This window comes from Varroa destructor, unplaced genomic scaffold (assembly GCF_002443255.2).
Source record: "Varroa destructor unplaced genomic scaffold, Vdes_3.0 BEIS01000002.1, whole genome shotgun sequence".
Classification (NCBI taxonomy): domain Eukaryota; kingdom Metazoa; phylum Arthropoda; class Arachnida; order Mesostigmata; family Varroidae; genus Varroa; species Varroa destructor.
The window spans coordinates 22,642,110-22,668,134 of record NW_019211455.1 but is presented as its reverse complement, the minus strand read 5'-3'; the positions used below and the strand labels follow the sequence as shown (position 1 = coordinate 22,668,134).

Here is a 26,025-nt window from a genome sequence, read left to right as displayed (position 1 = left end):
ATATATATATATATATATATATATATATATATATATATATATAACAAAGTTTTGAATATATTCGACAAGAAAGTATTATTTTGTGAGCATAATAACCCATGTGTTTGCCAACCTTACATTGGGCCTTGAGCGTAGTCACTGCGATCCGATCTGGGTAAACATATTATATTTTCAAGTTGGCTGATAGGGGCTGTTTAACGCAAACACCGAAATAACCTATTTGACTTTTAGGGAGAATCTGTTTACTTAGGTGTCAATATCTAAACCCAGTTCGGATCCGTAAAAACTGATTATAAACTCGACGTATGCATGACCTTATACACTCGAACCGTAGTTGGTGCGTTATCTTTGTAGGTTGTTCATAATTAGAGTGATTAGACCTTGCAGTGGGACAATCAATCGTAATCAAGACACATCGTAATCTTGGCTTAAAGCCGGACGTAGACACACGGTTTGTTTCATGCTGAGAGCCAGCCGTCTGACGGAATGCCTAACGGCGACACCGGACGTAAAATTCGAAATATAGAAAGAGATTGACCCAAGAAGCCTTGCTGGATTCGGTTCTAATTTTCGCTTTAGGCTTCGAAATCGTCGATCTTGTTCCAAAACGAGTACTCCTCATTTTGCCATCGATTGTTTATTTGAATTGTACCAGCTCGTTGTTTACAATCTAAAACAGACCTATTTCATATTGATTGGATAAGCATACTAACAAGATCGTGTCACAGTGGCAATCTGATTGTAACGGGCTTACCTACTCAGTTGAAATTGACATGTAAATCTAAGAATGAATACACTTGCTTCGTGCTGAGAGGAATCGGCTGATGCAATATCACTATAAAGCTCGGCCATTAACAAGCCATGATGGCATTTTAGCCTATAATCCAGCAAGACTGTCTTTACGAAAAAGGCTAAATCTCCTAAAGCTGTTTGTCAATTCGGTTAATTTAGAGCATTTCACGTTAGGCTTGGGGATGTACGACAGACGATTGTCAAAATTGTCGAACTGAACTTAAGTTACCACGTTCCAGTTCTGATGCACCGTAAAAAGTGGCATCCCCTTATCTAGTCAACGACGCATATCGGGCACTCACGAAACAGACGTGTCACCTCATGATCTCGTATTTTTTAGTACGATATTCCCAGCGTGTGAGTGACACGCCACTATGGCAATGTCCTAAGAACGTCGTTGAAGCACATTAATAATGTGCGACAACAGTTATTTTTACGAGTTAATATAACATTTGGCCTCAAATTAAACCCTAAACTAGGCTACTATCGAGTGAGTATTACCTAAAAGGGCTTTTTCCTTTTTCAATATGTGCCAATAATTTTTTTTAACTAAGCAAAGCTTTGATGAAGAACTTGGTGTCATATAGAATTTCCGCAGTCTAAGATCTAAGCCGTGAACATACGTGACTCTATGCGGGGACACGTTCGTCTTCACAGAACGGTAAGGTCGCAGCGAATCCTGCTACTTACTGTTCTGTTTTCCATAAGTTCGCCAGCGATCATGTCGTCTAATTGTGGCATGGTAGTCGCTTCAAATTAGCTTTATTTCATTTGATTTATGAACTTGAAGGCGATGAGCCATGACGCGGGCGTAGTATTGAACTTACAGATGCCTAACGTTAAATGGGACCCATTTACTCATCGTATACATTTCCCGACATATATGAAAGTGTCGTACATAAAACTCTATTGCCCAGGTCATTATCTACTAGCTCTTCTACCCGTGTTTTCAGTATTTTCTGTTGCCTTTCTGCACGGTGAGCAACGGTGCACAGACAATGCAATGTACTCGAATTTTGCCAAAAATATCACTGCCCGTTGTAGGGAAGCATCGGTTCGGGGAAGCTTCAGTCCATAGACCAGCAATATAAACGAGAAATTCCCTAGACGAGTCTCAGAATTTTCTACAAGCACTATTGAGTGTATACATTACTTATAGACGCAGTGCAACTCAAGATAATTAAAATTTTTTCCTCACAATATATGCGAAAAATACATAGGAAATTCTTATTATATAATGGAATATCTCATGCTTCGGGTGTTGATTATCACAAACGACTGCGAAATTGAGTATGCGCTAAAAATCAGATAAGGCGTCCTGAAGAGCGCCTCGTATCTACAGGACCCACCCTCTATTCATTACTCTAGAGCGATCACTCTGTCACATTAGTTTTTCTACTGTGACCACACTGAACGTTGAATACTACTTACGTCTTCCAGCATTTGTTAAGATACCTCACGGCCTCCTTCATTCAGCGCAAGTGAGGGCAGTTCTCTGTACCGTGTGCGTTAAATACAATTCACTGAAGATGAGTCGGATGGCACCTTTTCTAAAAGAGGAAACGAACTGTAAATTTCTGCTGGCATTCTTTTCCCAGCTGCTCACAACGGTCCAGCGATTTCTCGGAGAGCGGGAACTATTGGATTATTTGCAAACAAGAAACCGTGCCCCCTAGCAAAAGATGATGCGAAAACAAGAATTCCTGGAGGCATCTATTTGTTTACGAGAAGGACACATGTTAATGAACCCCGTTCGTCAATTTCGCTATTTCCGTTCGTCAATGGAGGCTACAATGATAAAGTTAACCGAACCAATAGGGTATTAATGCTGGGATAATGGCCAAAAGGGATAACTGCGGTTGTCGGACAGCAGTGCATTTGTATTGAAATGATGCGTATCTCTAAGCCATTTGATTAGTTAAACCAGGCACCGTCTATCAAGCCCATTGAAGATACTTGAATTAAATAGATGTATTTACTACCAGAATGCAAGCAAGTCACTAAGCAAGACAGCCACTAAAAAGCAATAATAATAATAATCATTATTACTGTTATTAAATGTCAGAGTGTCCTAAACAATAGCAAGACACGGGACTAATTGCGTTTGTTTAGAGCAATAGATAATTTGTTCGTCCGTCTCTTGCACTTACCTCTTGCTCTGTTCTAAACTAAAGATAGTTGCAAACAAAGAAAAGAATGATGAATCTCTAACGCATTTGTAACGCCATAACTTAGCGCAGCTTGAAAAGGTAGATATTAGAAACGGTCCCTTTAGGTGGTAGACCGTTAAAAGACTATCAACGCGTGAACAAGTCTTTCCCAGCTCTCCGTGATCCTATTAGAGTGCAGTTCGCCCATGATGTTCGTTGTGATGGAGGAGGCGGGTGAGCATTCAGGTTAAGAAACCGGTTCCTTTGGTCAAATCTAAACCAGCAAGTTCGTTGTCTGCTAAACTCGAAAGGCACGTGGTTGTCTGAGTTCCAGTCCGAGCGTGGACAACTTTCGTTTCGGGCTGGGAGTCAGCCGTCTGATGGAATACCTAACGACGGTGCTGGATGGAAAACTTGGAATATTTAAAACCAACGTGGGCCGGGACTTATAGTTGGAGGACTTTACGAGCGGTTAGTTGCGTCAAGCGGAATTCAAGAAAAAATAACGGTGTCATAAACTATTTTAGGAAGCAAGCAGCTGGTAGAGTACCAGCTTAAACGGATACGTTGGCTGATCACGGAGAAATTTTAATGCAGCATATACGCCTGCCAGCTTTACGAACGGCCCTTTAACAAGAAGGGTCTCGTAGTCGCTGCCTTAATCAGTTCTTTGAACTGCAGCAGAAATTGCGGTGCAAAACTTTAAAAGCTGCTCTCAAAGCTAGCAGCCTTTGTCTTCCCATAAGTGAAGTTAAGCCAAGCACTGAATAGGGGACGTTATTATTAATGCTCAAGAGTAATTGCAAGTACTTGTGCAGAAGTTGTTGGTCCGAGATTAATAATAATACCAAATGTCGCTATTCGTGTCAACGACACGAAGAATGCCAACCATGAGGACAAATACGTGCTGCACAGAAGCACGCAACCCATCAGAAAAATAGTCTGAACTATTTTTTAACCAATTTGCATAGGCAACTATTTACTCGTTCCATCGTTTGCCTATATTTTGTCCACTCCGAAAATTTGCCAGTGCAGACTAATGGTAACCCCGATAGTGTTTAAAAAGCAACTAGTAGGCCATAAAGAAATTGGAAAAAGTGACGGCAGGATTTCATAAGGCAGACCACGTTGGCTATGGCCCTCCATGTCGCAAAACAGTTCCCTTTAGGCGAAAAACTCGTGAAGGAAACACCGAAGACGAAAAAAGCCATCCTCTTACTTTCGCTGATAACGACCTACAAGAGACTGAGCAGCGCGCGCCCGAGAGATCTTCGTAGACCTCTGTGCAAGTTCAAATATCTAGCTTAACTCATAGAATGGTTATATTGAAATATAAGGCTAATTCAGAAGTTCCTTAAACGGCCAAAAGCCGATTTGAGCGTATTGTGGCAGATCTCGCTCCTGTATGAGTTTCCGGGTACTCCTAAGCCAAAAGGCCAAAGAAGCTTTGCCACTAACAAAGTCAAGAAAATAAGCAGGACACACTATGTAGTTTTTGGAGCAAATTAACAGAGTCTCAAACGGGATATGGTGCCCTCCAGGGATTTTCTCGCCAAGATCGCCTGCTCAGCCTGCCTACTTCTGCATACTATATTCCCCAAAACGTTGTAGCGCTATCTGTAAATTTCTGCGCCTTTATCGTTGTTTGCGTTACAATATGATTCGATTCTAAAGCCTTGCAAGGTAGTTTCTCGGAGGTTACCTTAACGCTTCAAAAGATGGTAGAGGCAAGGTCAGTTAAACACAATAGGGATCGTTGAGGGGCTAGAATCTGTTTTTTTCTGTGAACTACTCGTGTCTGATAACATCGAAATAAGGGGTAGCGTTAGGTAGTGCATCACTTGAAAAAAGTAGGCCCTTTATTATGTCATTAAAAATGACCCGAAGCTTTCATGATATAGCTCAGTGAAAGGGCGCAGTGAGTATCGTTTGACAACTTATGCTAACTGATGTCTAGCACAGAGATTCTTTCACATTGAGTAATCAGATGCTTTGGGAACACTATAATACGATTTCAGTGAGTTTCTATTCTGCAATTACAGGTTAAACTTGGCAAGTCTCTATTTTTAAGAATATTTCGTCTGCTACTCTGTTTACAACGTTCTTATTGCTTATAAATATACGGTTAGAATTAGTGCACCAGAAAACCTTTTCTTAGCTGGATATCATTGAGTAGAGCTGCTTGTTAAGGATTCAAAAGTTCAAAAAAGTCGAAAACAGACATCTAGATTTGTCTGTATAGTAGATGCTATGAAAGCGAGAAATTTCACGAAAATTGGTGTGCTATTCTGCCAACGAAAAACGAGTTCTCGTACACAAATTTTATGCGGTAATTAAAATCGATGGAAATTAAACGATCAAAAGCCGCTATAAATCAACTCACGGGTGGAGTTTAAGAAAAGTTATCAAAAGCTAACTTTCCTGACATCTCTTGCCGCCAATCATCGATCATAACTTTATCTTGTTCTAGTGCTTTATATACATTTGAATGGCCAAGGTAAAACCGAGAACTTATAAATAGAGACCTTGTATACTCTGTTTTTAACTGATTGGGCATAGGCCGAATCGTATAGGTATTGTTAAAAGTTAGGTTCAAAATCTATCGATATCTTTAGCAAGCCAGCAATTCCCAAATAATTCGCGCGTATCTGGATCATGTCTGCAAGAATTCTAGGCAGAGCTAATGTAGACATTTTTCGAGGTTACCCGGCGCCAGCCCTAGGTAAGGAGGAAAATTCAAAGAGCATGAATTAGAAGCACAGTGGGCCTATCATATAACGCGACTCGATGAAGGACATTAGAAAAAGGGAAACTGTATGGACCCGCAAGTGTATAAATTGGCCTTTGGTACGACAACATAAAACACATCGTAAAGCACAAGTGGTACCTTTGAGACAATGTTGAATGAGTGCACAGAGCAAATCAATATAATAAATCCGTTCCATCCATCCTATTGTCGTTGGAGTACTCATCTGAGTTCTGCTCGAAATTACTTTGGCGTTCAATGACGCAGAGTAATTTCGAGTTCAGATCATCATATCGAATGTTAATCCTATAGCAGAACTGCGGGGTTCGAGTCTGCCTTGACTGGATCTCAGCACTAATACTTGTGCACCAAATTAGAAATTCCTAACGCGTTAGATATGAAGCGGCTCTCTTTATACATGTTACTAAGATCATTGTTCCGGTGTAGCAGAGGTGTGAGGGCGGGTATGGTAACAAGCGTGCTTCTTCCTCTATTTGGAAAGTTTCGAGTCCTTATGCAATTTATGCGTAATATAGTACAAGAAGGTTTTTTTCGCAACGGCCTGTTTTGCCCATTTGTCTCGCCTTGCAACAAACGTACCTTTTATAGACGATAGCAATCCTTATTGCATTGTCAAACGTTAAGCTAACAGAGATCACAGGCCTTCCAACTGCATTTACCGCAGATGAACAAAATGGCCGAGAGCGAAACGTAATTTAGCCTGTATGGTGGGCGTTCCATCGGTATGTTTCATTTTCCAGCTAGGACCTAAAACTTCCCGACCTAATGCCTAGCAGCTAAATGGCCTATCACCTAAAATACGATCAACGCCTAATAGTGACCGACGATATTCTCTAGAGAGAATGTAATCGTACCACACCGATAGAACGTGATTGCGTGGTAAGATAGTGTTATGAAATCAATTAACTTGAAATTTCAGAAAATCCAGGACCCTAACAACCTTATCTATGCCATAGTCTATTTGACATAGCTTGGGCAATTTTTTAAACATACATCAGCCTGAGCGAATATCTCAGAGAATGCGTAGCACAAATAAGCCCGCCAGGTCTCTAACTGAGCAGACGAGTGACATCTGCATACGTTCGTTAAAGCACGTCTGTTCCTAGACAAAACTAGAAGAATTTCAGTGTGTAGTTAGTTGACAAATCCGACACGGTATTCTACTGGTCCGAATTATGATGTCCTAGAGCAGGTTCTGCGTAGTATGAAAATAAATGATTTCCTAAATGGTTAGAATGAACACAGCAGCTGAAACGTACATTCGACTGCTAGCAACCAAAATGGCCTTTCTAACTTATTCAAGTTTGGCTTCTGTGACTGAACAAAGTTCGTCCCGGATATTTACGCAACAATAAACTAACGATAGCATTTATGAGTTGTGGAAGTTCAGCAGATATTCTACAAGGCTGTTACTATAATAAACGAAAGCAGTCGTTTAAATTTTGAGAACATGGGTCTTCCTGCCAACGCATAACGATTCACTTTCATTACCGTCCACTCCGTCTGCATTGTCAAAGCGTGCGAGCGCACTATATCTCGTTGAAAGTTCCCTTAAGGCTATGCAGTCACACAGCGTTCAGTGTGTTTCTGGGGATTAGACAACCCAAAAAGGACAGTAAAGCCTGGAGTGTATTAGTGTGCCGTTGAACAACGAAGAACATGGAAAAAAAGGAAGGACTACGCAGCTTTCATACTTTGGGCTCGATAGCTTTTCCTTTTATAACGGTGATTTCCTTTATTGAATCAAGCAGAAAGTGTATAGTTGAGAGAAAATAATCTGCCCAAATCGATGCTTGAAATAATCAGCTACGTAACCATATGCCAGACGTCATAGTTGATGAACTCTGCACTGCAACATATACCTACGCAGTAACTTCTTGTCTATGCAATGGTATGTACCCTGGTCTCCCGGTTATGCCGATCTTCGATCGTCTCTTCAAATATTTTAGTTCCTTTGTGTAGTAGAAACTACGAAGCTCACTACTGACCGGGTACCGTAGCATTCGCGCTAGAAGGAAAAAGATCCACCACGATATATGCAGGTCCTATTAACGTCCTACTATATTAAGAAAAGTTACTTTTACCATATACTATAATGGTTCGTCAAGTATACGTACAGCTGCAGTTTATATTCTACGTTCTAATAGTTTTCTTTTTAGTCGTGCGGCAAAGATGACACCTGTTCACTCCCCTTTCATGCCTTTTTTAATTATCTAGTAAAAACAAGTAATCTATTTCAATCTACTGTCCTACAACACACACGAAAAAGTCACTTCTACATAGTTCGTAGTTTCTTTTAGCTGTTGATAGCACGCGTGTATATATTATGGTGTAATCACCGTCTAGTTGATAAGCCTTTTCCTTTTCAATAAATACACGCCACGAAAAAATCGAGACGTTTGCAAGTGAAACTTTGATTAATAACGTAAGATTATTAAAGAATGTATCGTGCGCACGTAAGTGACGTGCACAACGACTCGTCTAGACGCGAAAGCGGATAAAACTAATGTCCTTAACATTTCAAGTTTCACAGTGCAGTCGCCATTTTATTTTCAAGGTACAACGCGTGTAAAGGTACCATTTTTATCTTGTAGCGTGATACTATTATGGATTTGTCAGAGCCGGTTGAAGTAAGCAAAAAATTCAAGGCCGGTTTGCATTGAACAATTGGGCTAAATGGATTAGTTTAATGGAAGAGAGTAAGTGATTGTAATATTTAGCCGGTGGAAGACTGTTATTACTTTGATGTGATCTGATATAACAGTTCGAAAAAGATCAGTAGCTTTTACAGGCAATATGGATGGCTAGACAGTGGCTCAGTGGTTCAAGGGCAGCTGATTAAGCTTCCGTTATTGATGTTCGAGATCGAACATTATTCGAGGTACACATCATTGTTCAAACTAGAGGATCATCGAGAGTTTCGAATTTGAAACATTTAGTATTCAAGGTATGTAAGATCAGATATGCCATGGCCTTAACTTTCGCCCTGCTTATTTCAACTGCCGATTTGTTAGGTGAGGGTATGGAATCGAGAAATGTGGGATACGGTCGAATGCTATGTTTAACGGCGAGAGTTTTTAGTCCGTCGTAAATGGTTTCTTTCATTTGCCGTAGTTTACCGTACGGTGGAATGGTCTAGATGGCTAATGCCTTTCTTTTGCGACGTGTTACCATAGCATATGGTTCCGTGCCGTTCTATCGATCTGTTGGAAAAGCCTCAGATATGCCCAGCAGAGATCACCCTGGCCAAAATTTTGTACTGGGGGGCAGGTCCTTGACGCTTTTTGAAGAGTTTTATTTTTGAAAGGATGCGCTAGAAATGGCCGAAGGCATTAAAACAACCTTTGATCCTGAGTAAATGAGCTTTTCTGGGTAAACTTTCTCGAAGAATATGGACAGGTGTTTTCATTATGGTGGGATGCGTTATCAGTCACTTCGTACCGGTTGCTGTTACGTCTAAAGGTTCGATTATTGAATATAGTTCACCTTTCGAGCGCCATCGATAAGCCTATGCCCGTAATCGCATCGTTGCAAAGCCTTGACTGTCGTATACCGGTCTGTGGATCATGTGTTCTGACAAACGCATGTTTTTAATCTGTAAAAATATTCTGCCAATCATTTTCTAGTAAGATCACATCTGAGTACTAAAAAAAGGCACAGTTATCAATCGATTTATAATTTGACATAAATATAAGAGCCCCAATTGAGAAACCAACTTGAGCTTAAGTGTCCAATGCCTGTGGCGCTCAGTGTTTAAATACGGCTTTTTAAAATGCTTTTGCACTGTGACATATCTAAATTTACAGTGATTTCCTTCGCATTCTAAGGGTGTTTTTGTGTTGCATTTTTTTTTTGTCTATTTGTTGTCTCAATTGGCAACAATGTATTAGTATAAACAAAAAAAAACACATATGTTGGGGAATTTCTTAAAATTATCCAACGCCGGTTTACCATTTACCCTATAATCATTAAAGACATCGTGCTTACTAATGACAGCCGTCAAACTGTCATTATCTACTCGTAACGACTGCTCTGCCACATTCAAAATTACTATTTTGTATTTTATTTTTTACCAGTTACCAGGTGTAGCCTAATGGGTAAAGTATTTGTCTGCTAATTTTAAGGACACGTTGCGATCGGGCATAAACACATTTCATCTCGAACCGGGAGCCAGCCGTGTGATGGAATGCTTAACGGATATACCGGACTTAAAACTCAAAGCATGAAACAGCTACAAAAAGTAGTAGATCTCGCGTGTCCTTATTAGGTAAGGCGCATATCCTGACAGCTTTCTATTTATCGGTCGGCGGTCGATTCACGAAGTCCATCTGGCGTGCCAATAAATTTCTTATGCGAATTCCCTGAATTTTTACGGAACAACACTCGGAACTTTTGCGACTGCGTTTTTAGCACAGGAACATAGAGACGATTTCATTACAAGTATCTTTACCCGATAGCGCAGACGAGTACTATGTCTGCGATTTAATGCACACCTTCAAAGCAGCCCTCTACAACAGGCGGGCGTGACCCAAATTGGACACGAAAGGACGCGGATTAGCAGTATGGCTGTTCGCTCCGCAACAGCCCCATACAATTTTTGTCAGTGCTAACGACATTATGGTTACGGCTAGTTGCAACCTGTTAACGTTGCATTATACATCTTGGCATATCGTCAATATTGTGCCGCTAGCTTTGAGGGCTGGAGCTTTTCCACGGAAGCTTGTACAGCGTTCGCTTCACTAGTTACTTTGAAGGCTTCCTCTCTTTTTTTAGATTTTCGTTGGCGACGTGAGTCTTTCGCGTCTAGGATGCTTGTATGTGGACTCACCGCATGTGGCGTTTCCGCCTATGGGGCCTCGATTTGCGAAGCTAACTTGACCAGTTGAATTTGTCCCAGTTAAAGGTATTATCCTCGAAGAGCGCGCCCTTCTGTTGAGAATGAAGATCAAAATGCTCGTGACAAGGATCGTCTTAAAAACAAGTCTGTTAGTTGTCGCTGTTGTATCCAATAAGAGGATTCGAAAGGACCTCGTTCGTGATTCCTAGTAACAATTGCACGGTGATCCCATGCGACCTAAGTTCAGGTATGGACAAGAGCAGGCTTGTTTCGAATTTAGCTTAATTGACCGGCACTGTCGAGACAACAGTGTGCAAAAAACATGTTCAGAAAAAAACGTTTTCGTACAAGTAATCTTAATTGTTCCCCGTCACAAACGTCTGCTATAAACTAGTCACCGTCATTCGAATTGTCACCTGGAGATGACAACAAAACATTTCAGATCGCATAGTGCACTTACGACTGGCCAGTGCCTAAACTCATGCCAACGAAACGGCAACTAAGATGCTATTCATTTACAAACAAAGTGGCGACAATTTCCAAAATGAGGTATCAGTAACAAATAAACACACTCTCGAAATTAAGCACTCGATCCTCTACCGTTTTATGTCACGTTGATACAGAAAGTGAAAAAAACAAAGGTATTGTACTTTTTGCAGTACCCACAAGGTACCGCGAAAGCACAGTACCTTTTGGGGTTGTCTATTAATTTTTTCAACAGAGAAATATATGCTATTAGTGCACACCAAAGCATAACGTTTAGTTCAGATATTGTCATATCGGATTTGCCTATTTTATGCATGCTTCGTTGATAATTTTTCGTTGGTAAGAAGGGAAACCAAGTTCAGTCGGGCTTGCGAAGAGACGGTGAGCATTTTAAGCTCGTGGTTGGATCAGGAAGCGTTTGTAGTAGTTAGGGGCTACTGGGACAACGACTAGTTACCGATTGCGCGTTTATATATTCAAACAGGTCTGGTAGACCTGTTCACCCGCATAACACTATTGTTTGTACTAATAGATATTAATGTCATTTGTATGAGTCATCTTTTAGAGGACCTCGACGCAGCTGTTTCCTTTGATTGCGTTTCATTCCCTACACCAAGGCCTGTCCCGCCATTACGTTTTCTAGATTCTGCGCGTAAACCGGTACACTCGACCACTTGTAAAATTCAATTCAAGTGGAGTGGTAACCGTGTGTTGACTGGGAACAAAAAGTCACTGTTTCTTCCATCTCTAACCGCGCCTGCTCTGGTAAGGAGTGTGGATGATGGGAATAATTATTTTCTGGGCAGATACCGGACAGGCCATGACTAGTGTCAAGAATAACATAATTCGTGTAAGTAAACAAAGTGTATCTAAAGATTTATAGTTTAAGGGAACAGTGTCACTTAAATGCTCTTTTGTCAGACTACTATAAATGGCACTTAATTATAGCAGACGATAAAACGGCCGTGCTCATTCACTGTGGCACTAATCGTGGCAACTGTAATTCCGAGAGATACTGGGCAGGACTACATAGTTAGTATGCGGTGATGATTGTATAGCCATTATATAATAGCAGTTTCCCACTACGATTATAAATGTTTGTGCTTTATTTAATGCATCTTATTAGGATTAAACCCACCTTCTTTGAGCCCGCAGTAGATACGCATCCTACTACAGGGATTCAAGTTAAACGTTCAAGTATCTAGTTCGTTGTCGATGACACTTGGTACCCATTAAGGCTGTAAGTTCGATCGGGTAAATTTCTAAACAGTTTTTGCCCCTTGACATGCAAGCACCACTAGACAAGATATGGGCATTTGTTTTAGAGGTTCAATTTCAGCCTGTTTTTTTCACTTGATGAATTTTTTCTTACTGGTCTCTGCTCACGTAAATCAACGGTACTAGCAAATGTAGGAGTCATGAGAAAAAGCGTTCATGTTTGGTTCGTACTATTTTAGGCTAGCTTATAAACATCGATTTATATGTAATTAGTAGGACAGAGAATCTGCTACAGTAGCTTACCGCTTATGAATCAGCCATATTCTTGCTATTTTTACCCGTAGCCAGTAGTGTATAAACCTCTTAAATTGGACTCTGAGGTGCTACGAGGTCTTCAAGCAAACATTTGGCCCTTCCGGAGAAATGAGACAAGGGACGAGAGACATTATTTTAGACATAGCTTAGAGTTCTCTTTGTACAGATGTATGCCTTATGTATTCAGACATGTTTGTGGAGTTAATATGCCCATAGAATGGAAGTAAGAGCTTCAGACTATTTATTCTAGCACAGATAGATGGTTCGGATTGATAATATTTTGATAAGATTCGTCTTTCGAGTTTATTCCCAAGGTCGCACACACTCACTGCCCGCTCTGAACGCAGCTTACACATATATACATTTTGTACATTAAATTTTTCCCGTTCATTTTTGCTGCAATCAACGATTCACGCTGCACTGTGAGTATAATATTTGCTTCAGAACCTGATTACTAAACCGAATCTATATACGTCATATTTTTACATAATCTTAAGCGCGTAGATCTACTGCAGTAAATAATAAACATAAAGCTCTTCCTCTTCATTTTCGCTAAGAGGAGGTTTTAGCGTGCTAACTTTACCTGCAATTACTATCGATCAAGGAAAACGTTAGAAGCAAAAGATTCTGTGAGAGCAGAGGCAGTAGGGATGTTCAAGGAAATGGACCTTACGACTGTCGGTAGCGGGAGCAACTACCCAAGAGGAAGTGCAGGCAACCCATTGCCAAGTTAAACTGGACTTTTTTAAAGTTCATAAGGAATAAAAGCGCTCCCTCTTTGTGGAAATCGTTCTTGATTTTTAATATCAATAAAATTCTTAGCCGAGCAAGTAGCGGTTCGGGCACGAATCACGTTGCGGAAACAATCAGAGGCTTACCCTTTGAGACTCTGTCTAATCAACAGCTCTATAATGGATTGGATTTAGAATTGATAATTGGCCTTGCGCCTATGTAAAAAGGCTTAGGTGTCCTGCAGCTTTCTAGGTCACTAACTAGGCCAGATGTTATTCAACAAACATATGTTTATAATAAACCAACCCACAAGTGCTCACGCGCTCCCATTGGCCCAGGTCGATGTCTGCATCAGTTGTACTAACTCTGCATAGCTCGACAACTGCGTGAACTGATAGCTTTTTCAGTTTCCCAATTTTAAGAACTTATAGAGTCAGCTGTTCCCCATGAATGCTAATCCTGCGATAAGCGATAGATTATCAAGCTTGCTAATTAAATTGCACGTGATAATCGCTACCTACAGTAGTTGAATGAGGTTCATTCAAATCAGTGACATAATTCATTAATAAAATCAGTAGGTAGCAATGAGTATTAGAGTGATTCATGGCTTGTCGTATGGACTTCCTACTTATGAATAACCAATAGTCCTTGCCACTCCGAGGGCATAAGATAAAGGCTTCATTAGAACGTATGACGTGGAACAACATGGATTATTGATCGCCGCGGGGGCATAGCATTTCAAACGGTGTAGGCATGTTATGAAACATCCAAAGGCGTACCTAATCTACATGCGCTAGCTTTGCTAGCGAGGGACAACTTAAGCAAATGCACACATCAGAGCTTGACAAACGTCTTGGCCACGCTAACGGATGCATAGCTAACTGGGCCGAACGTATTCGATGTCCTAAGATATGTGGGTTACAAAAAAAAACCCAATTATATATGCAAGGTTGGCTAAAAACCAAAATTAACTAAGCCCTTAGCATAGAACGATTTTATGTTAAAATAGATTTTGTGAGGTTTCTTGATTTCATCGAAAAACCAGTAGGTATCATCAATTCTAGGCATCCACCGTATGAAGTTACATGGAGAACGTAGCTTAGGGTATGTTATATTATTTCAAGGGCAGTACAGAACAATGTTAGTTGTCTGAAACTGTGCATACATAATGCCTCAGACAATTGGATTGTTCAATTGTTCAAGTTGAAGTTGTCGTTGCCTATTCAAATTTCGAATTGGGATTAGAATGCGGCATTATGGCAGAAAACTTAATAGTTGTTACCTGCGTAAGCGGCATGTGCTTGGAACGCTCGTTTTCGTTTGTAGTATCGACTGAGGGCATCTAAACTGGACAGAAATATGTCGCGACATAAAGCATATGGGGGTGATTAAAATCACAGCGCTATTGCAAAGCGTAGAACCAACATTAGTTAAGAGGCCCACGAGCTTTTTCTAATTTCACTACATTGACTCAAGCAGCTCCTAGTAATCTACTATTTTGCCCGATGCGCGACATACTCAGAAATTGAAAGGAGTTCACCCGGCAGTCGATGTTAAGGTGATTTTCCGTACGTTGTCAATAGTTGAGTGGCAGCCACTTAGGGGTGCTTATGTTCGAATTGCTTCGTGCACTTCTAAGACTCATTGTCCTCTACACTTTCAATGAGTCTATGACATCCTTAATAACTATTACGTTAGAGCTGTTGGTTGGGGTAATTCTAATTAACCTGCCAAATTAAAATTAACAAGCTAATGAATGGCAGGCGAAATAAATATATAAACTAAAAATAGCGTGCATGCGGTTCTCAAACAGTCAATGACTCGAGGTACGTGCCAAAAGTCTTCACCTAAGTAAGGTAACAACCATCGTCTCGCTTAGAAAATAAGCTTACAGCAGTTGATCTTCTCGCTTCATATGCAAAGCTAGATATGCTATGATCTAACCCCTATGCCATAATCTTTGATATATGCGCATACCTTTGTTAATGATAGAGAATTATGTTAATGACTTCACAGTTTTGGTACCCTTCTGGTGCCCACCAATTAAACCCTAGATCTTTTGTAATCTCTAGCATTCATTTGTATATATATATATATATATTATATATATATATATATATATATATATATATATATAGCGAACAAGCTGCACGATGATCTCTGTGCGACTATTCGTATTTTAGACATTTGGACGCCATGCCACTTTGGTTCTTACATTTCCATTGAAGGTTATCCTATGAGGTTATCCCTAGTAAAAGTAAGATTGGTTTCTGGTTTATGATACTAGTATTTCCTTTATCTGTACTGCGCATTTTCTTTCAGCTTGCAGTTCATTCAGTTAAGGTTCCTTCAGTTTTCGCAGAAGGTGCTGACCCATAATGGTCAATGTTGTTCATATGGGCCCAGAGGAAGGCGACTGGGTTTTGATTCTTTCTGCTCTTATTTTCAGATTCTTTATCTATGTGAATACGTAAACATAAAATAAAGTCAAATATCAAACATCGCGATTTTACTATCTCAATAAAAACTTCACACTCAGCTAATTTTTCTCATGAATGAAAAAGCATCTCGGCAAACGGCATGGAGCTGTTATGCAACCATCACTAACGCCAACAAGCCTCAGTCACAGGTTGGTCGAAAAGGACAAATCGAATGGGGTCGCTCACTTCCTGTGTGCGTATCAAGGAAGCACTGTGATTAACAATGACTGACATAACGGTAACAGAGAATTTGTTAGCCGGTCACGTAGTTGACAACACGTGTTGAATCAAACGGGGTATCGTTATCAAATCGGCTTCTACTTACTGAGATGAAATTTCAAATCCTAATCTACCCTATAGCCGCAGTGTTATCTCGACATAGCCTTACGCATTTACAGCACAGGGACTCCTTTGTCTAATGTGTACTTCTAGAGAACATGAGTTGGCAAAATAAAAAAATACTGCCTTTAGGCCAGCTGGCCTCGTATCGTATTTCCTGCCTGGGTCTTTTTCGGATTGGGTCTTGTTGACTAGACGGTGAGTAACCGCGAAGGTTCGTTCAACGAATACTTCGCACAGTATAGCCAAAGACATTAATTTATACCTCTAAGTGATCGTTACTCAAGTAAAACGATGCTGAACTGAGAAAGTACGGGGCAACCACTGCGAAACGCTCCGTATTTTCCGGCTTAAAGAAATAGAGAAGTTGTTATCACTTTCCCATGCAAACGATTCTTACTCGTGACTTTGTCCTGCACACTTCTGTTCCATATATATGGCATCAGTACAATGTAATTATTATGATTATGTATTATGCCGTATAGTTTCATATCTCACTTGTTAAGGTGGGAGTAACTGTAGCTTTGCAACACGTATGCGCATATGGTCATATCCTCCGTATATCTAAAATCGCACCCGGTATTAGCTCTTGTGGACGCACGGCCTACCTTGCTTTCTCAAATGCGAGTGACATCCTACTGTGTACGATAATCGATAGTTTCATATTGTTAGACGGGGTCCGGCGTAGAGTCAGCGCCCAGTTGTCAAGAAATTGTCGAAACGAGATTGGCAGGAAACAGAATATGTTATAATAATAATAATAAAAGCGTCGAACAAAAGAAATGCTAACACTACGGTCATCCTCCTTCATATCTGGGTAGCAAACCGTAGCACGTATTTTTTCATTGGCCGTGTCGATTGGAAAATGGAAATGATAGTCAAAAGTAATCTGCTAAAATCATTTTACCATGGCTTAAATGATAGCTACACTGTAGTTCGTCGTCGTTTTAATTTCTTCTTGGTCGATTAGTGGTACTTCGCGTAACTTGACTTCGTTGACATTGTTATAGTGGACCTGCCCAGTCCCTAATGTCAGGACTGGTCTTTTTTCTATTCTATCCTTTGAGTGAAAATGGTATAGTACCGAGCAACGAATACATTGGTGATTGTTGGACATATATTTTTTGAAGGCCACCTACAGTTGACCTTCGTTTCTCACAGTTTTCGTCTCGGATGGATATCAATTAGACATAGGCGATTTGGCACCATGGCACCGATTTATGCCCTTAAAATCATCATCATCATCACTATCGTCTGTCAGCAGCGTTGCCAACCAACATGGTGAAACTAAGTGGCAGAGAAAAGTAAGTTCAAGAACGTTATTTTTATCTCGCGTCAACGTGCAGACGCTCGTTCAAAACGACTTTGCCACATTCTGAGTAAACAGATTTCTTGGACTCGAAATCGTAGAAGATCCACACATTTTAGTAAGCACATACAATTGTTACTGTGAGGTCTGTTTGTCAATACGTCTAAAAAATCAGCGATATACATGCTCGCGTTGTGTCAGCTAGTAGCTTTGCGGTGGGTTAAGTTGATCGTAATACGTAAGTGGCTTAGGGATGCCAGATGCTAGTTTCGATTAAATAAAGCCAGTTGAGCGATTCTGTAAGTACACTATCAAAACAGTAGGTAACCGCATATAACGTTAAATATCACTAAATTTAGAATCAAAAGAGACCTATGATATAACACTAAACTAAATCTGGAACGCTTTATTAAAACTAAACCCCTTAAGATCGTCCAAAAGGCGGGAATTTGGAGGTCATTTCGAAGATTTCGTTCAGAGGTGCACACTTCACGCGAGCGAGGTGCGCCTTCCTGTAACTAACGACGGTTCGTTATAGAAAAAGACACCTCGAAAAGCCTACGGCAGGTGTCTCATTAAACAATGGCTCATCATATATGAGTCATATTTATGTCAGTATTAGTAAGTGCACACGTCTGAACGTTCTAAGGAATGGTTGTTGTCGAGTCTGCTCCTATTGGTGGTCGCTTCATCGATATCGACAAGAGATTTCGAAAGTAACAGCTGTAGCACATCAGGCCTGAGAAGGCTTTTTCGATTGTAAGAAGTATTCCCTCGGAGCTATTGCTGAAGTTGTTTACTAATTTGTAATGGTGCAGACTCAATGGGTTAGATTCAACGACACCCTTGACACAGCACCCTAGGGCAAAGATCATCTAAGATTATTTCAGCTTTAATGCAGGTTCTACGCCTTGCTGGCACATTCGCATCGCAGAAGAGAAGTACAACCCGTGTTTACTCCGTTATCGGCCGCACTTGAAAGACTCCAGGAAAGAGTGTTCCTATGCCATCAATGACTTTCCATGCCTCTGGGGCATTGTCCGTCACGTCTATACTGAACCACATCGTTTACGAACAGGACCGATAAGAAGTAGCAGATATGTCGACAAGACTAAACTATTATATAGAGAAGTTCCGTGGCAATTGACTACGGGACGTCTAGTTGGAGTAGAGCGTTCGTAGGATACTTGATTTAACGACTTGGCAGCATTAGCTAGGATTGGTTTTTGCTTTTTCATTACTACTGCAAGCCGTCCCAGTAGCTGGCTACCACGATCGAGTGATGTAGCAAGCGCTCTAGGAAAATTTTCTCCATTAGTTGTTCTTAGGCGTTAGAAAAATGATGATCATTGCGCTTCTGACCACCTCAAATTTGAAGTAAACCAAACGAGAATACAAATGGGGCAAATTATCTATTTGCCTTTTTTGGATCCGCATAATTTTAACTTATTATTTATAAAGTGATATGGTCAGGAGGTCAATATTCTAATCGTTCGATAATAAAAAACTTACTTCGCAATTTTGTTAAATTGAAAAATAATTCCAGTTCCATAATAAGATATTAACCTTATCAAATAGATTTGAGGCACAGAGCTAGGACATAAACAAGGCATGATGCCTTAAACCACTTTCGCTTTCGAGGAAAACTGCAATTAAATTTCGCAAACTTTTCTCGGAGTAACCATAATCTGGGACGTTTGCTGCAATCCAAACTTGGCTATAGAGTTCGCCGATTAATGTGCTAAGCCTCATGCGTTTCAAGTTATTCTCAATAGACTACGTTCGTTGGAAATTCGCAATTCAATATTTAAACGTTCGAACAAATTCACCGTTGTAGAACTCTATCGAATACTGCTCCAAAGATCAACTACCTTAATAGAAAATTAAGTGCTACAAAATTTGTGTGACTAGAAAAGGTCGCTTCTAGCGCAACTTGTCGCCAAATTACTATAAAATTATGTCTTCATCGAGACAGGGTGGCAACGTGAAAAGGGCTTCTGTTTAAGCCAGCGAAGGGACAGCTAAGCTTAACAGCATGTGACTTCGTCGTGGAGTATATCCAAAAATTAATTTTTAACCGTATTTTCAATCAAATCTTACAGAAAACAGTTCGGTTCCTGCAAGTTATTATTATCCTGCAAAATATTAGATTTCTTTATTTATTCCCTACGTCGCTATATGATAGTGTTATAAGGGTGGCATAGTTATTCTTTTTTAAAATAGCCTTGCCGTTTTTGCTTTCAGTACTTGATGTTCAAAATTAAAAGGGACCCATCCGTTGGCTGGTTGACATTACTCCACGCCACGCTACGCCTTACTTCATGACCACCTGAGGTGGGTGTGGCTATCCTTGAGCCAGAAACTCACAGCCTCCAGAGAAGGCCTGTTTGGGCTATAAGTTCAGATAGAAGCATATTCTAAAGTGGCCACTGTCAGCAACGATATGCCGAATTGCAAGTTCCTTCAATAATTGTAAGGATGTTCATCATTTTTAAAAAAGGAATTGCATCAAAGGTGATACGCATGAAGGTCAGCCTCATCGAATTCTAGTAAAACTCCTAAGTACTATCTCGTTGCTCGTACTTCTTATGTCATCGTTCTTAACTTTCTCGTATCTCCATATTCACGCTAATACAATAGCTTCGAAGTGCACTTACATACCAATATGGAAAAGTTATCTCGTGAGTATCTATAGTCAATTTTTTTTAATCACTAGAGACTTTATATTTTACAATTTCTCGAAATCACGACACGAGCTTCTTAATGATACTCAAAAAATTACATTTTCTTAAAATTTAATGATATAAACAGACAAAATTAACTTAAGTGATTTTAAGGAATACCTTTTTTGAGCAGCTCATAAAAGTGCTTGCACCAAATACAATGAAAGGATGAAAGTTACCTGACAGGCAATATATAACCGTTAAATTGAAGGGGCGTGAAGGACATTTGCCGGATTGGCGCGTAAATGAATAGCTACCTACTACATATATATATATATACGAAAGTCTTCTATTAACTAAACAGGCAACCTATTCGAACGATGCATCATTCCACGTTGGTTATTTGTGAATGGCCTTACGCAGCTGCATTATCTCTTACTCTGAACAATCGTCTGATTAGTAATGACTGACGCCGTGGTACATATGTAAAGCGTTTGATAAAATTAGAATATATATATATCCAAAGAACCAGTATTAGTTATTCCAAGTAACATACTATCGATATCGACGTCGGTTACATTTTCTAATTTTATCAAGTGCTTTACAACTTTAAAAAAGAAGACTCCTATGAGTTTTTTACTGTCAGATTTCGTCACACCATACGGGATCTCGGTAGTATCTATCGGTAATATCCTAACATAATACATGGAATTTATCTAATATTACTTAGAGAAGTAAACATGTTACATTGTCAGATGTTCTATTTTGCTATTGGGAGTTCCAGATACGCAAGCCATTACCCATATTGTGTATACCACAGTCTTTGCTTATTTTACACGCGAACCTCTTCGTCTTTTCATTACGCATTAGACCAACGTCAGTCAAAATAGTAACGAATAGAATATATATAAAAGGGCAAATAAGTGCCACTTGTTGATTATGTACGTCTCATAAGAAATAAGCCATCATTGATTTATTATAGATTGGAAACCTATCAGGCCTGTCTAATTGAACACTGAATAGCTGTAATATTGACCCTGTAGAATCCTGCCTTATACCGTAGTTTCTTCTTGGCATTTGCGAAGGCTCAAGGATCTATTTCAGGTGTGTCAATCACGTAGTCTGCTAAAAGAAGACCCTAAGCGTTCAAACCGGACCGCCCACCCGCCTGCTGTGACTGAAATAGATGGTACTGACCAGATCGCCCCTATGTGGATTGCGCCCACATGTTCATAGAATAAGAACCGTATTAAAAGACAACAAAATTTGAACACTGTATTAGGTAAATACCTCTCGATGATTTCTAGAACCATAATTTGCCTCTATTCGTTATGGCGGGGGCAAGATAAATGGTAAACGAATATCAAACAAAAAAAAATTACCTTTTTGCAGAAATGCCAAGGCCTTGTTGCATCATAATATTTTGTGATAAATGTCGGATGTCCAACTGGTCCTTGTTCTTTAGATAGGTTTACGCATAGTTTGCTTTTATGCTGCCAACAACGAAGCAACTTAGTTACGAATACTCTTGAATTAAAGAAAATAGTGGCAAACAAAGTCAACATTAACATTTCTTATATAAATGCATTGCGTTCAAGCGTTGTTAGGTGTCTTTTTTTGATCAAACAATAGACTAGTGGACCAATAAAATCAGGAAAAAAAAAAAAAAAGAAAAAAAAAAGAAAAAAATATCAAACATCCATCTGAATAATTATTCAGATGGATGTTTGATATACTGAAATTTATTTGAGGAGTTTCAGATTTTCCTGACATTGACTGATCAGTGTCAGCGATCAGCGACAACTGGTCCGTATGGCATCTTCTAGTTCAAGAAGTGACGGGTCTGGTCAAGATTGCCCCTAAAAAATGGGTAGCAGTCGCAGAAGAACTCTCGATTTTGTCAGTCCTATATTTGATTATTTTTTTCAATTTATCAACAATTGACTAACTTCTCCTCCTAGAACACAACGTTGTTTCAGGAGGGGTCAGCTGATGCCGGCTAAGGTATTCTTCCTTTGATCTCCGGAATCCTGGAGAGCATCCATTTTGATACTGATCTTATTATTTGCAAACTCAAAAAACTCCCTTCTAAATTTAGTTTCATTTCCATATGTTCTATAAAATAATTTTTAAGCTTTCTCCATAAAAGTCACTCGATCCTATGGAAACGAATCAGTCAAATCAAAAGCTTCATTAATTACGCCTATTCACAAGAAGAGTGCTAGATTTTTTTGTAAACAATTATTGGCCAATAGCTTGAAAGTTCATAGCTCGTTTAATTGAAAAAAAAAAAAAGAAGTTTACAATGACCACATTGTGGCTTATCTTGCATTCAGACGACTTTGGAATATTAAGCAATATCAATTCACAAAGGATAAATACGCAGTAAGTAACACAGCTTACTCATGGTGACAATCCAATGACTGGCCATTGTTTTACGATTAGCGCGAAAAACTTGGCTAGGTTTTTTTTTTTAATTTTCCCTATGTATTCATGTTTATCGCAGAGAAAGTTCATCAGCTTTTATAAATTAAATAAAACACTGTCTAACAGATTTACTTTTAGGAGAGCATGCCGTTTAGGTGATGTAATTTGGTTCTTCTTCTATTTGTTAATATACTCATGCCCGATAGAAGGGATGTTGTTTTAATCGGGGCTCAGAATGAGTCCGGATGATATCGAACTAAGGCTCCTCTGGCCATCGCTAATTAGCTTAGCGAGTGGCAGATGCTGTATCCAAGTTATGTTCCGCTAACGACATGATCATCTATTTCTACAAATGTAATTTCAAAAACACTCAAATGGATACATAATCGATAATAATTCTTGGAATAAGATCGACAAAAGCCCAAGACTTACGATTACGCCCAAGCTTGATTTGGATCTTCATATTAACTAGATAATTATACTGCGACTTGCTAGTAAGCCTTTTCGGTTTGCCTATGTCGGACTTGTACTCAGACAGTGCTAGCCTCGATCAGTCCTGTGACATACTTCGTCAACACTTCAGCAAAGGCACTCCGTAGCAAAATGACCAGCGTTAGAAGACAGAGAGCTCTTATCTATTTTCGTAAGGAACTGTCAATAGACCTAACTACGCATAAGCTCAGGTAATGTGACCTGCAACATAAAATAGCTCTTAACGAAAACATCGTATAAACCACCGAAGCATTAGAAACCTACTAATAATCTAGCCCCCCCCCACCCCGCCCCGACATAACAGAAGTGATTTTGCACTGAATATTGTATTGAAAAATGGTACGAGAGAAAGTGCAAAATGTCGTAGTCTGCTATCTCGTGCACTTTTTTCTCCTGTAATCCTTGTATATTTCTCTAAGCTTATCCTGAAAATAATAACTTTAGAGCGAGACACATGATACTGGAATTCGAAATCCTAGCTATATATCCACTTGTTCTTATGTCGGTGTGACGCTGGCTTTATGTTGAAATGCAACGAAAGACCATCGAAGACAGAAGAATCAGCTCTGGGATCAGGATTGATCGACTTAGTGCATGGATTACTCTTTCTAGACATGCAGATTTAGCGATGATATGTTGAAACGTTCAGAGTAGACAAACGATAAACATACGTTTATCGAACGGTCCATATGATAGGTATAATTTTAAGCGTACCATATGCGAGCAACAGAACTCCGCCTGGTACGACGGAGCTACTTTGCCTAATTGTTGTCGCGCCGATTGTTTTGTTAGTATCATCATTAATCGCACAGGTTGGGCTATACGCCGATATCGGAGCTTTAATAAGCAACTTCTGCTTTTGTCAATCAGAGAGTTTGATCGTATAAGACAGTGCCCAGCTCTCGAGTAATGAACTCACAAATAGCTATTTTTATAAAGTCGAAAGGTGCTCGTATACGTCTGGCAAACACCGGTCTGGTGCTATTGGTAGATATTGTGATGTCGTAACTGTTTCAACATTCAGATTTTATCTATAGTCACTCATCGGTCCCGTAAGGTAAATATTCGTAGAATATGTTTAACGTATAGTGAGAGACAAATAATGTTTCAAATAATACGCTAGCTAAATGAGCATAGGTGCAGGAATTTAAGGCCTGGCAGAGGTCGCCTGCCAATGGATAGAGCAGTCGCACTAAAATCCACTTAAGAGCAGAGATCCATGTTTAATTGAGCGATGTAACGGAATGAATAGTATCATTTTGTTATCGTTACTTAATGTTTACACTGTCACACTGTTCTGTTCTATAGAACGGAGCATAAACTAGATCCCGAAGCGGAGGCCACTCTTCATGCCGGGATATATATACGTAAATGACAATAGTGACGAATGCGCTGAAATCTTTCTAAGTATGTTCAGTAGCTCAAAACTGGCTGTTACAATCATTTTAGTCAAGCGGATATATAAGTTTAGACGAAGCAGCCGGTGCAAGTGAACTTAAGGTAGTTAGCTAATGGTAGGGAGCTAGTGGGATGTGTCATAGACATTTCAAACCCCTTTAGCGTACACATAGACACCGCTTACGTAACTATCTGAAATTGTTAATCAAGTTTATCACCGACAACATGAAAATTATTTTAAAATAAAAATTATGTCCATTGCCTATTGAACGATTGACATTGCATTCAGGTAGGGTTTAACATCTGGTGTTGAATTTAGCTAGGGGCGTTATTTTTTCGCCCGACTTTTATACTACCGTGGCCGTTCGGGGGTGATCGCATCGATGTGTAACGTTGCATTGGCCCTTCATAGATCTTCATGCGAAAGCTGCGTAGGCTCAGCATTAAGCAACCTGGTCAGACTAATTGGGGAGGCTTTTTAATGGCTTAGGGGCATATTAGGCCACGCCGAAAGCGGAATTATTCGCCACTAGAACCAATACCTATTCTCAACCAGCGCACCTACAACGGATGGGAAGTATTTTATCGATAGGTATACATAGATTAGCTATAACGTCTATCCATACGTTTCTTTTTTTGTTAGCATTTTTTTTTAGATAATTCATCACCACGGTGAAATAGATAGCATCGTCCCTTGTACTTAGAAGCTGGGCTAACTATATCCTTTCTGCTGCCCCATTAGATAGGGAGCTTTAGTTCGCTTATTTTTCAAAGGCGGATGCAGGGGAATAGGCGTTTTTTTTGCAAGCCATCTGGAACCGACCTCTAATAAAGCTCCCCACGTTGCTAATCATCCGGTAACATGTGGCTGCCGCACGCATCCTCCGAATAATGGTCCCTCAGCTATCGGATCGGATCAGGTGATGAAATAGATGAAATTGTTCCATAAAGCAGCAGCGGCAAGGGCCGCATAGCGTTTCCTGGATCTATTGTGTAGTTTTCAGCCGAACCAGGTGCTACAGTTCGTTCATTGGTTGGTTATGTTATTGGTTTATGTGTATGACACTAATCATGTCTATATACGGCTTCGTTTGCCGTCGAATTTATTGGGGAGAACTTATAAAAATAGTGGTCGTTGTAGTGAACGGAACTTAGGCCAATTACAGCTACTTGTCTGAAAAAACTTGCCTGAAAAGATAGCCATTCAAAATATAAGAGCAATAAGAAGTCTGCCCATACTCTCTAGATTTAGCATTTATTTCTTTGCAATTATTGATTAATTTTCATTCAAAACCTGCTTTAAAAACGACAGCAAGCAGGCCAAGCTATCGCCCAAGTATTTACTATATCGTAAAATACCCAAGACCTAGTGGCTTGTGATAAATAATAATAAGGATGAAATGATACCGTTTCATTTTATAGTGTGACTTCCGAGGTCGGGGAGGAGGCAGGTATAATGAAAGGGCAAAGGCAATAACGAGATTCCTTAGATGACCCATAAAGGCGATAGTTCATAACAAAGCTTTTGGGTATACACAGTGAAAGTACTTTTCTAAACCGTGCCGGGTAATGCGTTTCACGTTAATAATCTGAATCCTGACGTAGCAGTTAGTAACGGAG

At 39.8% G+C, this 26,025-nt stretch overlaps 1 protein-coding gene across 1 annotated transcript in view; it reads left to right on the top strand.

Annotated features, from left to right (window-relative positions):
* The window catches only part of LOC147757527 (uncharacterized), a 60,220-nt gene extending 37,175 nt beyond the window's left edge, over nucleotides 1-23,045 (top strand). Inside the window, exon 3 of the mRNA XM_086978513.1 lies at nucleotides 19,670-23,045. Coding sequence (XP_086834639.1) covers nucleotides 19,670-19,676 — 7 coding nt within the window. The 3' untranslated portion in view covers nucleotides 19,677-23,045. The remainder of the gene's footprint in view (nucleotides 1-19,669) is intronic.
* Nucleotides 23,046-26,025: the final 2,980 nt, after the last annotated feature.